This window comes from Macaca nemestrina, chromosome 17 (assembly GCF_043159975.1).
Source record: "Macaca nemestrina isolate mMacNem1 chromosome 17, mMacNem.hap1, whole genome shotgun sequence".
Taxonomy (NCBI): domain Eukaryota; kingdom Metazoa; phylum Chordata; class Mammalia; order Primates; family Cercopithecidae; genus Macaca; species Macaca nemestrina.
Window position 1 is genome coordinate 1705305 of NC_092141.1, and position 15460 is coordinate 1720764.

Genomic DNA, 15460 nt, shown 5'->3' on the forward strand with positions numbered 1-15460 from the left:
TTGGCCTCCCAAAGTGTTATGATTATAGGCATGAGCCACCTTGCCTGGCCTTGTTAATTTTGTTTTTTGTTTTTTTTTTTTTTGAGACGGAGTCTTGCTGTGTCTCCCAGGCTGGAGTGCAGTGGCGTGATCTCGGCTCACTGCAAGCTCCGCCTCCCGGGTTCACGCCATTCTCCCGCCTCAGCCTCCCAAGTAGCTGAGACTACAGGCGCCCGCCACCACGCCCGCCTAGTTTTTTGTATTTTTAGTAGAGACGGGGTTTCACCATGTTAGCCAGGATAGTCTCGATCTCCTGACCTCGTGATCCACCCGCCTCAGCCTCCCAAAGTGCTGGGATTACAGGCTTGAGCCACCGCGCCCGGCCGCCTTGTTAATTTTGAAAGGCAGGTTTTTGCTGCCCAGGATAAACTCCAGTAGCTATGCACAGACACCACCACTGCACACCGTGGCGTTATACTCCTGGCCCGGAGTCATCCTCCTGCTTTAGACTCCTGGGTAGCTGGGACTACAGGTGCGTACCACCACGACCAGCTAGAGACCTAATTATTTTGTTCAATGTTAGAAATATCCTAACACAGCGAGACCCTGTCTCTACTAAAAAAAAAAACAAAATACAAAGGCCAGGCAGGGTGGTGCACACCTTTAGTCCCAGCTACTTCGGAGGCTGAGGTGGGAGGATCGATTGGCCTGGGAGGCGGAGCCTGCAGTGAGTCAGGATTGTGCCACTGGCCTCCAGCCTGGGTAACAGAGCGAGAGCCTGTCTCTATTAAAAAAAGAAAAAAAGGCCGGGCGCGGTGGCTCAAGCCTGTAATCCCAGCACTTTGGGAGGCCGAGACGGGCGGATCACGAGGTCAGGAGATCGAGACCATCCTGGCTAACACCGTGAAACCCCGTCTCTACTAAAAATACAAAAAACTAGCCGGGCGAGGTGGCGGGCGCCTGTAGTCCCAGCTACTCGGGAGGCTGAGGCAGGAGAATGGCCTAAACCCGGGAGGCGGAGCTTGCAGTGAGCTGAGATCCGGCCACTGCACTCCAGCCCGGGCTACAGAGCAAGACTCCGTCTCAAAAAAAAAAAAAAAAAAGAAAAAGAAAAAAAAAAAAAGAAAAAAAGAAAAAAACCGCAATTCTTCCAGTATGATCAGAAAACATACATTTAAAATTCATTCCACTATTGGAGAGAGGTAAAAGACACAAGGTTAACTCTGGAAGCGAATGAAAAGTCCTGCGGGTAGAATTGTACTGATGAGCACTCTTTCCATCCAAACATGAGAGCGTCTGAAGGAGAGCCGCACACTTCCCACACTACCCAAAGTCCGCCTGTGGAATTCACGGCTGTCAGCTTAAAACAGTGAACAGCCCAGACTCCGGAATACTGGCTGTCTCTCCAATTTAAGACACTGAAAGGGGTGCGAGTGCCAGGACTGTCCTCTACGGCAAACGTTCCTCATGCACCGATAGAGGGTGATCGCAAACGTTCCGAGTACAGGACCAGGAAGACGATTTTCGTTAGGACTGTAGCAGGCATGGAGTGCTATATCCTGGAGATTCTCTTTACTGAGGAGGATCACTGCTGGAGAGTAATTCCTATTCAAGTCTGGCAGTCAAGGAGAGTCATGGCCACCTTGCCTATCACCATTAGGCGAATTCAGGATGATCTTTCAGGCCTATGGAGAAACTGTTAAGGACAGGGTCACTGTGAGCCTAGGGACCTACTGAGCACTGCCTGGTCAAGAAAACTCCAGGGCAGAGCGGTAGGGAGGCCACCTGAGCACTCACGGCTTAGAAATGTTCTGATCACACCTGGGTGGAGAAAAGCTCCCTTGGTAAGGTTTACCCAACTACATCCAAGGTGTTCCATTAGTTGTCTTTCTGGGACTTCTGGGACAGTGGTTGGCAGCTAAGTGCTCAGTAAGTGTTGCTAATGTTTTTATTTTTAGTAGAGATGGGGTTTCACCGTGTCAGCCAGGATGGTCTCGATCACTTGACCTCGTGATCCGCCTGCCTCGACCTCCCAAAATGCTGGGATGACAGGTGTGAGCCACCGCGCCCGGCCAGATATTGTTCTGAATGAGTGTAACTCTGAAGTGCTGGAAAGAAGCTAAACACAACGCCCTCCTAGACTGCAGAAGCTCAGAGGAGCTCACAGCACTGCTGGAGATACCCAGCAAGCACAGTGTGGTTGGTGAACAAGGAGAAAGCAGCACGTCTTAGGAAGACAACCTCCCCACCCAGCTCTCACCTTCACCTGGAGCTAAGTTCCTACACAAGACAGTTGCAGCAACAACACACTGTGTCCTGAGATACAAGAGAATCACCGTGAGCAACTATGACCATCCGTGAACACTTCCAAGGTACTGGCTCCACTCGAAGAAGGCAGGCAACCACCCCCTGCCACCCACTGTTATGGTTCCTCAGTCAGCACTGCAGGCCGACTGAAATGCATTTTGCGGGGAAGGAACACGTAAGACTACTAAGCCAAGTCCCTCTGAAAGATAAGTGAGAGAAAACGTGGCAGATCATCGGGCACAAAGGGAGGAAGCAGGTTCAATTCTCCTCTTGTTCAAATGCCACATAGTGTGAACTGGGCTCACTATGACTTTTTGTTTGGCAATCCCAACAGACACAGAAATGTAAGCAAAACGCCATGGAAAACCTTTGATGTACTTTACTTATATTTTTCTACTCTGACAATGTAATAATTTCACAGAGAAATGCCCGTTTCTGTGAACTGCTGGGGGCCATCAAGCTTCATTGATCCAAACTCCAGAAGGAAGGGAGGAGAACAGAACACACCTAAGTCCCAGATAAGCCCAAACCTCACCACAGTTGTGCGTTCCGGCTCCTTTTCTCTCTTTCCTCCCCTTCCAACCACAAACAGCCAAAGGCAGGAAACAGAAGGGCGGGAAAGGAAGGAGGCACAGTCAGCCAGTCTAGAGAACAGAAGCAATGACAGGATTCTCATAGCTATCCAGGACTTGGAAAACCTCAATGACTTGTTCTACATCACCTTGTGTTGGATTTTGAACGTGGAGTTAGGAATTCACACATACAGAAATAAAAATCAACGCAAGGAGGGGATTATCCTCTCTGCTTCTCCGTACCTGCTCAACCCGTTACTTCTAAGCCTGCTAAGCATTTCAAGCCTCAGGTTACGACCAGTTTTACAAGGCCACGGCCTCCGTGAAGGTTTCATGAAGAACACCTGAGGGCTCTGTGGGCTGAAATAGGCCCAATCACTTCTGACGCGGCTACCAGGATACCACGAGAGCACGACTGGATCATCTGCCTCTCCTTGATCTCACGGCACTTTCTCTCTTTTTTTTTTTTTTTTTTTTTTTTGAGATGGGGTCTCCCTCTGTTGCTCAGGCTGGAATGCACTGGTGTGATCTTGGCTCACTGCAACCTCCGCCTCCTGGGTTCCAGCAATTCTCCCTGCCTCAGCCTCCCAAGTAGCTGGGATTACAGGTGCCCGACACCACACCTGGCTAATTTTTGTATTGTTAAGAGAGACAGGGTTTTGCCATGTTGACTAGGCTGGTCTCAAACTCCTGACCTCAAGTGATCCGGCAGCCTCAGCTTCCCAAAGTGCTGGGATTACAGACATGAACCACCACACCTGGCCCTCTCTTTTCCCTTCATTCCTCAATTCCTGCTCCCTCCCTTCCTTCTTTGCCTATGGTATTCACAGGGGTTGCTTAGATAAATACCCACCAATACAAAACGCTAAAAAGGCCACTGGCTGGCCAGGCGCGGTGGCTGGTGCCTGTAATCCCAGCAATTTGGGAGGCTCAGGCAGGCAGATCACAAGGTCAGGAGATCAAGACCACTCTGGCTAACACGGTCTCTACTAAAAATACAAAAAATTAGCCAGGCGTGGCGGCAGGCGCCTGTAGTCCCAGTTACTTAGGCGGCTGAGGCAGGAGAATGGTGGGAACCCATGAGGCGGAGCTTGCGGTGAGCAGAGATCGCGCCACTGGATTCCAGCTTGGGTAAGAGTGAGAGTGTCTCCAAAAGAAAAAAAAAAAAAAAAAGGCAAGCCACTGCACTGGCTTCCATCTGAGAAGATATATGGCTTCCTAAGCAAATAGAATGTTGTAAAAATGGTGGGTATGCGGATGGTCCTTTGCAGGTTTGGTGCATTCTGGCTCCCATTTCCTAGCTGTCTGAGTTATCTAACTTCCGTATGCCTCACCCCAACTCTGCAAAATGAGGTCAAATACCCATCTAATAAAGTTCCTAAAAGTGGCTAGAGACTGGGCATGGTGGTTCAAGCCTGTAATCCCAGCACTTTGGGAGGCAGAGCCAGGCAGATCACCTGAGGTCAGGAGTTCAAGACCAGCCTGATCAACATGGTAAAAACCCACCTCTACTAAAAATGCAAAAATTAGTTGGGCGTGGTGTTGCACGCCTGTAGTCCCAGCTACTGGGGAGGCTGAGGCAGGAGAATTGCTTGAACCTGGGAGGCGAAGGTCGCAATGGGCCAAGAATACGCCATTGTACTCCAGCCTGGGTGACAGAGCAAGACACCATCTCAAAAAAAAAAAAAAAGTGGCTCATACATTATAGGTGCTCAATAAAAAGCAACCAATCCTCCAAATTCCTTCAGCAATTTTCAATTCACCCTCAAATCCAGAGCCCACCGGACTGTTTCCCAGAGAAAATTCCATAGGATCTCAAGATGCTTCTCAAAAGTTCTATGGTCAGGTAGGTGCAGTGGCTCACACCTGTAATCTCAGCACTTTGGGAGGCTGAGGCAGAAGGATCTCTTTATTTTTTCTGTTTTTTTTTTTTTTAATTGATTTATTAATCTTTTGGGAGAAATCTCTTGAGGCCAGGAGTGCAAGCCCCGCCTGGGTCATACAGTGAGGCTGTAGTGAGCAATGATGGAGCCACTGCACACCAGCCTGAGCAACAGGGCCATAGTGGGGGAAGGTTCTGCAGTCAAACAGGTGTGAAAACCAGCACCCTCTCTTGGAAACTCACAATTCACATGAGCACAGTAAATACTTGGGGAAGTCCTGCAATAAATAAACCTACTCCCTTCACCATGGAATTATTTTGGTTTAAAATCCATAAGTAGCTCTCACTGAAGTACTTCTCCAGAACCACTGGAGGCAAGGCCACTAAGACATCGAGAGTAAGACAAGAGAATCAGGTTTGTGAACTGCCAAGACAGATGAACAAATGAGAAGCAGAAGCTGAAGGTGTAAAAAGGCAGCAATGGGACTTCGGCAGTCTCACGCTACCTCCAGAGAAGAGGCGTGGCCCAGCTGCCAGCCTGGCCTGTAACTCTTCACTACCTTGAGGGGGTATCACAAACTATTAACACCCTAGCTTCTGTCCCACGCCTTGAAAATGAAGCAAGTTTTATGCCCTCCTCTACCCACTAGGGCAACAGGTAGAAGCCTTTGGGATGAGGAGGTAACAGGAAGCACCATCTTATTTCCATGTACTGAACCCGAGGTCCTTTCACACTTACAGATGCACCCCACCCAGGCACTTACTCCCTAAGACAAACTGTTTCACCAGCCCCTGCCGTCCACACCATGCTTCTGGAGCCTCTCAAAGATGAGAAGTTTTCCATTTTGCTTCAAAAGCCCCCACACCTCACAGTTATGTTATTAAAATTAATATATATAAAATGCTGATGGAGTACTGAATATGCCAGTACTTAGTATGGAATATCATTACAACCCTGAGGTCAGTATTACTATTTCCCTCCTTCACAGATGAGGAAACTGAAGCAGAGAAAAGTTAAACAATTTGCCCAAAGTTACACAAGTAGTAAGTGTAGGTAAGTAAGGTCCAAAGTCAGGCTGCACAGCTCAAGCTCCTAACGACACTCCTACCTCACACTCCTTCCGTTTTGTCAACCCGACGACTGGTCACCGTTTAGCTATTCCAAGAGGAAAAAACCAGTTTCTTGCAAGCATTCCAAGGAGGTCCATCTTGAAGCCCAACCTGCTAGAATGTGACCAGGAGACTTGACCAAGCCCTTCCCTATGACCCCAGGGAACTCCCAAGCTATGGCACCATAGGAAGCCGATGCAAGCTGAGAACAAGACAAGTTAAACACAGGTTCAACAGAAAAGGCTGAGAATCCCTGGCCCATTCTGTACCGATGCCTTTGAAAATAATACCCAGCTGGGCGCGGGGGCTCACGCCTGTAATCCTAACGCTTTGGGAGGCCAGGGCAGGCGGATCACTTGAGGTCAGGAAATCGAGACCAGCCTGGCCAACATGGTGAAACCCTGTCTCTACTAAAAATACAAAAAAATTAGCTGGGCATGGTGGCGTGTGCCTGTAGTCCCAGCTACTCGGGAGGCTGAGGCAGGAGAATGGCTTGAGCAGGGAGGGGGAGGTTGCAGTGAGCTGAGATCGCCCCACTGCACCCCAGCCTGGGCGACAGAGCAAGACTCCATCGCAAAAATAAAAAATAAAAGTAGTAACAATTTTAAAAAGCTTCTTCATCACTGACTTAAGATAGCAGATACGTATTGTCTGAACGATAAAGCCAGTGGCATGATCTCGGCGCACTGCAACCTCTGCCTCCGAGGTTCAAGCGATTCTTGTGCCTCAATCTCTCCAGTCGCTGGGATTACAGGCGCATGCCACCACGCCCTGCTAATTTTTGTATTTTTTAGGAGAGATGGGGTTTCACCATGTTGGCCAGGCTGGTCTCTAACTCCCGGCCTCAAATGATCTGCCTGCCTTGGCCTCCCAAAATGCTGGGATTGCAGGCGTGAGCCACCGCGCCCGGCCTCTTCTTGCCATTCTTTAATTCTGATCTTTAAAAAAACCTGGGTTGGATGCAGCTGTACATGCTGGAAGTCCCAGCTACTCAGAGCCTGAGTCAGGAGGACTGCCTGCCCCAAAGTTAAGGGCTGTAGTGTACTATGACTGTGCCTGTCAACAGCCACTGCACTCCAGTTTGAGCAACACGGTGGGGGAAAAAAAAAAACACAAGGCTAAGACAGGCAGATTACCTAAGGTCAGGAGTTCGAGACCAGCCTGGCCAACACGGTGAAACCTGTGTCTACCAAAAATACAAAAAAAAAAAAATTAGCCGGGCATGGTGGCGCATGCCTGTAATCCTAGCTACTCAGGAGGCTGAGGAAGGAGAATCACTTGACCCAGGGAAGGGGAGGTTTCAGTGAGCCGAGACTGCACCACTGCACTCTAGTAGCCTGGGGGACAACAAAAGCGAAACTCCATCCAAAAAAACAAAACAAAGTACTGAGGATATTGAGGATACAGACCTCCACATGCATTGCTGACATCCCAAAAGGACGCTGGTTCTGACAAGTGTAGCATAAAAGGGTCAGTTCTCAGGTCAGAACGCCTAGGTTCAACTTTGGAAAGTCATTTACTAGCTGTGTGACCTTAAGCAAGTAACTGAATCTGAGTGTTTCCTCCTGTATAAAATGGGAATATTTTAATAAATGGAGATCATATTACTTATCTCACCAGACTGTCCTAGACAGCAGGTGAAATAAGGCACATAAAGTACTCAAGCAAAGTACCTGGCACAGAATAACCAGTCAATAAACATTAGTTATTAATATTGTATACGCCTCTTTAAAATTCAAGAAATTTCTCTGTGTGACTTCAAAAGGACTTGGTGAGGGGGAGAACAAAGATTCAGTACTTAGCACTTGAGATTTGAGGTACAAAGCACTTAGCACTTGAGGTACAAAGTAATTCTGAGGTTATACAGACAGGCCGGGTGCGGTGGCTCAGGCCCAGCACTTTGGGAGGCCGAGGCGGGTGGATCATCAGAGTTCAGCAGTTCCAGACCAGCCTGGCCAACATGGCGAAACCCCATCTCTACTAAAAAATACAAAAATTAGCTGAGCATGGTGGTGGGCCTCTGTAATTCCAGCTACTCAGGAGGGTGAGGCAGGAGAATTGTTTGAACCTGGGAGACGGAGATTGCAGTGAGTCAGTATCACGCCATTGCACTCTGGCGTGGGAGACAAGAGTAAAAACTCTGCCTCGGCCGGGCGCGGTGGCTCAAGCCTGTAATCCCAGCACTTTGGGAGGCCGAGACGGGTGGATCACGAGGTCAGGAGATCGAGACCATCCTGGCTAACACGGTGAAACCCCGTCTCTATTAAGAAATACAAAAAACTAGCCGGGCGAGGCGGCGGGCGCCTGTAGTCCCAGCTACTTGGGAGGCTGAGGCTGGAGAATGGCGTGAACCCGGGAGGTGGAGCTTGCAGTGAGCTGAGATCCGGCCACTGCACTCCAGCCTGGGCGGCAGAGCCAGACTGTCTCAAAAAAAAAAAAAAAACAAAAACTCTGCCTCAAAAAACAAACAAACAAACAAACAAACAAGACAGCAACTGAGCCAGGCACAGTGGCTCACACCTGCAATTCCAGCACTTTGGGAGTCTGAAGCGGGAGGATCTCTTGAGACCAAGAATTTGAGACTAGCCTGGACAACACAGTGAAACCCCTCATCTCCACAAAAAAAAGTTAAACAGTTAACCAGGCATGGTGGATATGCCTGTAGTCCCAGCTGCTCAGGAGGCTAAAGTGGGAGGATGGCTTGAGCCTGGGAGGTCAAGGCTGCAGTGAGCTGTGTTCATGCCACTGCACTCCAGCTTGAGAGACAAAGGCCCTGTCTCAGAAGAGAGAAAAGACAGCAACTGAATCGTAGAAAATGGGGTACAATATGGCAGAATTATCACAACACTCGTGAATATTCCACACCCCATCCACAAACTTTGGCAATCTTCACCTTCTTTCCTGGGCCAAGGAACTGAGTTCTTATCTGTTTTGAAAAGGTGGTGCTCCATTATCCAAGTAAGGCTTGAGATATAAAAATCGTTATGCTAAGATGTGAAAAAATATCAAGCTAACAAACCTGCCGGCTGCCATTTTCAACTCTGGCAACCAACAAACACAAACAAAAGGCTGAAAAGTGAGTTTCAATAAGTTTGCCATCATGTTACTACATATAATGCAAAACCCCAGATACCATGCAGGTGGCATCAAAGTAGCATATATCTGGTTCAGGGCCAACACAGGTACATCAATATTCCCATCTCATAACACCATTAAACTGGCCAGAATGAGAAAGATCTACAATAATTTGTGAACTTATAGACCCCATACTCATTTTCTAAAAATAGTTATGTGTTGGGCTGGGTGTGGTGGCTCACACCTGTAATCCCAGCACTTTGGGAGGCTGAGGCGGGCGGATCACCTGAGGTCAGGAGTTCGAGACCAGCCTGGTCAACATGGTGAAACCCCATCTCTACTAAAAATACAAAAACTAGCCAGGCATGGTGGCGTGTGCCTGTAATCCCAGCTACTAGGGAGGCTGAAGCAAGAGAATCCTTTGAACCCACGACGTAGAGATTGCAGTGAGCTGAGATCACACCACTGAACTCCAGCCTGGGCAACAAAAGTGAAACTCCGCCTCAAACAAACAAAGCTGGGTGCGGTGGCTCACACCCGTAATCCCAGCACTTTGAGGGGGCAAAGGCGAGTGGATTACCTGAGGTCAGGAGTTCAAGACCCACCTGGTCAACCTGGTAAAACCCCATCTCTACTAAAAATACAAAAATTAGCTGGGCGTGGTGACAGGCACTGGTAATCCCAGCTACTTAGGAGGCTGAGGCAGGAGAATCACTTGAACCCAAAAGGCGGAGGTTGCAGTGAGCCAAGATGGCGCCACTGCACTCCAGCCTGGGTGACAGAGAGAGACTCTGTCTCAAAATAAATAAATAATAAATAAATAAATAAAATAAGAAAAAAATTGGTTATGTGTTGGCCAGGCACGGTGGCTCATACCTGTAATCCCAGCATTTTGGGAGGGTGGATCACCTGAGGTCAGGAGTTTGAGACCAGCCTGGCCAATCTGGTGAAATCTTGTCTCTACTAGAAATACAACATTAGCTGGTTGTGGTGGTGGGTGCCTGTAATCCCAGCTGCTCGGGAGACTGAGGCAGGAGAATCTTGAACCCGGGAGCCCCGGGGAGGTGGAGGTGGCCATGAGCCGAGATCGTGCTACTGCGCTCCAGCATGGGCGACAGAGCGAGACTCCGTCTCAGGAAAAAGTAAAATAAAAATTGGTATGTGTTAATAACAAAGAGACTGGCTATTCAATTCTCCATTTCTGGCCGGAACAAGTAAATCTAAATTAGAACGATCCTACAAGAGAAAGTCTACAGAGGATGGCTCAGGAGCTTCCTGATTCATAGGAGACTAGTCTGAACCCAGTCTCAGCGGCCAAGAAGAAACAGCTTCGACTTGGCAACAGTGTGAAGGCACGAGGACTCCTGATGCTGTTAAACAGGTACACATACAATGAGAACCCCAGAATTACTTCGTACCTCACAAATCTCCAGTACTAAGGGCATCTATCTATTCCCTTGAAACACTCCCAAATCAACTCCAACGGCATGGGAAAGACAGTCAATCTCAGGGATCTCTGGCAAGAAAAACCCAGCGCAGGTAATTTATGTTCTTGGCGTAGAGTCTGTTCCCAGCATCCAGGAAGACTCAGCCCGCAGCCCATCTTACTGAGCAAGGTCACGCCCTGAAGTACACACTGACAATGTTTAAGTCCAAGGAAAATGAAGCTCCAGTCACATCCAGGGAAGGGTCTGTTTCCACTGCCTCATTTCTGGTTTATTCTCTGGAATAAAATGTCTTTCCTCCACTAAACACTTTGAAAACCAGAACCCTCTACCGGCGGACAGTCTTCTGGACGCTTAGATCTCCTGCACGCAGCCAGGCATCGCCTTAAACTGGGTTGGGCTGGTCACTGAAGGCTTTCTTCTATCACTTAATTCACCACCTTCGTCCTCCACGGGGGAAGAGGACGGTACAAGGATTTTGGAAAAATGCCCAAGAAAGGAAAAAACTAACCGGTTTCCTGAGGGTGTCTCCATCCCTCCCGGCCAGTTTCTGGTGACTTCCTACCAAAGGCCACCAGGGGAGCACGGCCAAACCCGGCTCTCCAACACGGCAGGAAACGCTTCCAGCCCAAAAGCCACTTGTAGGATTATCGGATTCATTCTGGGCGCCGCTGCCAAGTGATGCCCCCGCAGTGCCAACATCTCCCTCAGCTCTTTGTCCCCACGTTGCCTTGCCCTGCCCTACCCTTGCGCCTGGCCCGGGAGCCAGCCCCACCCTGGGGCCGAAGCAGTTCCCCTTCCCCGGGGCTGCCCTTCCCAGGCACACCCCGGGGCCTCGGTCCGCGGCTCCTCCTCCCCCACACTCCTGTTCCCCGGGTGGGAATGAGCCCCAGCAGCCGGCGGGCCCCTGCCACGGTCACCCAGCCCTCTGCCCACGACCCCGAGGGTCCGCTCTCGAGGAGCAGCCAGCCGGGCTGGGAGCTCCGCGGCCCTCACCCCGCCCAGGGCCCCCCGTCCCGTCAGTCCCTCACCCGGCGGAGGTTGGGCGGGCGACGGCGGCACTGGCGGGCGCGGGCCGCTGCTGTTGATGATGTAGTGGGAGACGCGCGAGTTCTCAGAGACGCTGAGCACATAGTCCCCGGGGCTGGTGCTCGAGTCCCGCACCAGGAACACCCCGTGCCGCTGGCCCTGCAGCAGCGCCACCGCCTCCTGCCGACTCAACCGCCCCCAGTACCAGCTACTCCGCTCCTCCGAGTCGAAGTTGCCCGCCATGGCTGCCTCCGCGCCTAAACGCTGGGGTGCCGCCGCCGCGCGCGCCCCTCCGGCCCCCGGCGCCCGCCGCCCAGCGGACCGGCTCCGGTTTCAGCTTCACAGCAGCGCCCGAAATGGCGGCGGCAGCCGCGGGCCTTCCCCACCGGAAATGACGCGCTCCCTGCCCGAGGGAGGCTGCCGGGAAGGGGCCCGCGGCCCGCCATTGGGAGAAGGGCAAGGCGCCCTCGCTCGCGCACTGCGCATGCGGCCTCATGGGCGGTGCCGCCCTGCCCGGCCCGGGGCTGAGGGGGATGGGAGGCGGGGTCTAGGGCCCGGGGGCGGGGCCTCGCAGCCTCCCGCAGAGACGTGCGCCTGCGCCGCCGACCGCGCGGTGCTGCTTCAGGCTCGCGTTCCCGGACGGCCCGGGACTTCTAGGCGGCGGCTCCCAGACAGGATTGCAGGAGAAAAGACGCGTGTGGCCCTGGGGCCTCAGTTCTCGGCCAGGCTTCCTGGGATATCAGTCTGTTTCTCTTTTCTTTTTCTTTTTTTGTTTTTTCAGACGGTGTCTCTGTCGCCCAGGCTGGAGTGCAGTGCCGCGATCTCGGCTCACCGCAACCTCCGCCTCCCGCGTTCAAGCGATTCTCCTGCCTCCGCCTCCCAAGTAGCTGGGATTACAGGCGAGCGCCACCACGCCTGGCTAATTTTTGTATTTTTAGTAGAGACGGGGGTTTCACCATGTTGGCCAGGCTGGTCTCGAACTCCTGACCTCGGGTGATCCACCCGCCTCGGTCTCCCAAAGTGCTGGGATTACAGGCGAGAAACATCGCTCCCGGCCATGTCGGTCTGTTTCTTCTCGTTCCTCTAGCTTCTCCGCAGGCCGGCTGACGTTCTCATTTTCATTGATTCATTCAGGACATTGTTATTGACACTCCACCTGCACTGCGGGTGCAAAGGTGATGGAGGCTGGGCCCTGCACTCCTCAAACTCACACACCAGTGAGAGGAACCAGGAAACTGCATGACAAAAGGATGACAAATGCTGACAAGCGCTATCATGGGAAACGGACATGAACACAGAGCAGAGCCCCCCTCCATCCAGTCTGCGGAGTAATCCAAGAGGGCTTCCCAGAGGAGGTAGCATGTGTTGACTGCTGAATGACAAAAGGGGAAGGACATTCAAAGCAAAGGGAGCAGAGTGTGCCAAGCCACGTGAAGTACAGAGTTCTCCTCTCTTTTGAGGCTTTGGGGTCACCTGCCCAGATACTTCTAAACACTAAATTGTAGCCAGGGGCATCTCCTACTTTCACTGCCGTCATGGTCACTCTGGACTGTGTTCCGATGAGTGGCTTGCTCGCTGGTGCCCTTTCGTCTGGTTGCCTCTAATTTCACTGCAAACAGCTCCCACTGAGTTTTCTAAAATACAGATCTGGCCGGGCACGGTGGCTCACGCCTGTAATCCCAACACTTTGGGAGGCTGAGGCAGGCGGATCACCTGAGGTCAGGAGATGGAGACCATCCTGGCTAACACGGTGAAACCGCGTCTCTACTAATACAAAAATTAGCTGGGCGTGATAGTGGCTGCCTGTAATCCCAGCTACTCAGGAAGATGAGGCAGGAGAATTGCTTGAACCCGGGAGACAGAGGTTGCAGTGAGCTGAGACCCCACCATTACACTCCAGCCTGGGCGACAGAGGGAGATCCTGTCTCAAAAAAGTATATATGTATACAAATCTGAATGTGTTGCTACCTCGTGTAAAACGTTTAACAGTCTTCAGGTGTTCAAACTCCCAGGTTAGCTCAGAGCATAAAATTGAGCCATAGTCTCTCTTTTTTTTTCAGATGGATTCTTGCTCTGACGCCCAGGCTGGAGTGCAGTGGTGCGATCACAGCTCACTGCAACCGCCACCTCCCGGGGTTCAAGTGATTCTCCCTGCCTTAGCCTCCCAAGTAGCTGGGACTACAGGCTCCTGCCACCACGCCCAGCTAATAATGTTCGTATTTTTGGTCGAGACGAGGTTTCACCCTGTTAGCCAGGATGGTCTCCATCTCCCGACCTCGTGATCCGCCCACCTCGGCCTCCCAGAGTGCTGGGATTACAGGCAAGAGCCACTGTGCCTGGCCTGGAATGCTCTTCTACCCACTTTGGAGTCTCAAATTCAAATGTCTTCCCTTTCTTTTTGTTTTTGTTTTTTGAGATGGAGTCTCGCTCTGTCACCCAGGCTGGAGTGCAGTGGTGCCATCTTGGCTCACTGCAAGCTCCACCTCCTGGGTTCACGCCATTCTCCTGCCTCAGCCTCCCCAATAGCTGGGACTACAGGCGCCCGCCACCATGCCCGGCTAATGTTTTTTGTATTTTTTTTTTTTTTAGTAGAGATGGGGTTTCACCGTGTTGGCTAGGATGGTCTCCATCTGCTGACGTCGTGATCCGCCCTCCTCGGCCTCCCAAATTGCTGGGATTACAGGCGTGAGCCACTGCGCCCGGCCCGAATGTCTCCCCTTTCTTAACCACCCTATCACTCCCTCTCCATCAACAGCAATACGTCCAAATTATTCCCATGACAGCTCTTACCCATTTTACTGTAATTTTTCATTTGTAGTTCTGTGTATGTCCTTAAAGTCCAAGCAGCTAGTCTACGAGGTACTCCATAAGCATTTCAGGACCACTAACATTTATTCAGAGATGACCGTCTGCCAGGCACTGTGCTGACTGCCTTCATATGCATCATCTCATTTAATCCTCTCAACCACCTTCTTTGACAAGTATCCCCATCATACAGAAGAGAAAACTGAAGCTCAGAGAGTTTAAGTAACGTGTACAGAGATACACGTTGGCACAGTGAGGAGCTAGGGTTCAAATCCTGGAAGGAGAGACAGTATGGTCACTCTGCTGTACCCTCAAATTTCTGAGATAGGAAGTGGGAGGAAGGGGTGGCAGGAATCTACATTTTAAAAAAGCAGGCCGGGCGCGGTGGCTCAAGCCTGTAATCCCAGCACTTTGGGAGGCCGAGACGGGCGGATCACGAGGTCAGGAGATCGAGACCATCCTGGCTAATACGGTGAAACCCCGTCTCTACTAAAAAATACAAAAAACGAGCCAGGCGAGGTGTCGGGCGCCTGTAGTCCCAGCTACCCTGGAGGCTGAGGCAGGAGAATGGCCTGAACCCAGGAGGCGGAGCTTGCAGTGAGCCGAGATCCGGCCACTGCACTCCAGCCTGGGCGACAGAGCGAGGCTCCATCTAAAAAAAAAAAAGCAGTCAGGCAGGGCGCAGTGGCTCACGCCTGTAATCCCAGCAATTTGGGAGGCCGAGGCGGGCGGATCACAAGGTCAGGAGATCGAGACCATCCTGGCCAACACGGTGAAACCCCGTCTCTACTAAAAATACAAAAAATTAGCCGGGCGTGGTGGCGGCGCCTGTAGTCCCAGCTACTCCTGAGGCTGAGGCAGGAGAATAGCGTGAACCCAGGAGGCAGAGCTTGCAGTGATCCCAGATTGCGCCACTGCACTCCAGCCTGGGTGACAGAGTGAGACTCTGTCTCAAAAAAAAAAAAAAAAAAAAAAAGCAGTCAGCTGTGGATTCTGGTCTAATGGATAACACAGCCCTTCTGGACTCACCTACACACCCTTAGGCCTGCTCTGGGGAAGTGGGGGTGGGGGCCTGGGAGGGACAAGGGCACTTTTCCTGCTGTAGGTGACTCATCGTGACCCTGGCTTAGTCACAGCCTGGCACTGTGAACCAGCAGAAGCAGCCATGCCAGTGTGAATTCTGGCTGGTCTGTGAGCTCTGGACCTGACCCAGAGACCGCCTGTTCCAAAGCAGTCCCTCTAAGATCCCTCCCTAG

The 15460-nt window shown here is 51.4% G+C and overlaps 1 protein-coding gene and 1 long non-coding RNA gene across 3 annotated transcripts in view; both read right to left on the reverse strand.

Moving 5' to 3' along the window:
* LOC105471621 (CRK proto-oncogene, adaptor protein) overlaps positions 1-11758 on the reverse strand; it is a 34794-nt gene extending 23036 nt beyond the window's left edge. For both annotated transcript variants that reach the window (XM_011724203.3, XM_011724193.3), the window contains exon 1: positions 11402-11758. In XM_011724203.3, the coding sequence (XP_011722505.1) occupies positions 11402-11642 (241 nt within the window). In that variant the 5' untranslated portion in view covers positions 11643-11758. The remainder of the gene's footprint in view (positions 1-11401) is intronic.
* On the reverse strand, positions 1438-11389 carry LOC139359414 (uncharacterized). Its single transcript, XR_011615309.1, has 2 exons — positions 10882-11389; positions 1438-8814 (listed from the first exon to the last, which is right to left on the reverse strand). It is a non-coding gene; the product is annotated as an uncharacterized lncRNA (long non-coding RNA).
* Positions 11759-15460: the final 3702 nt, after the last annotated feature.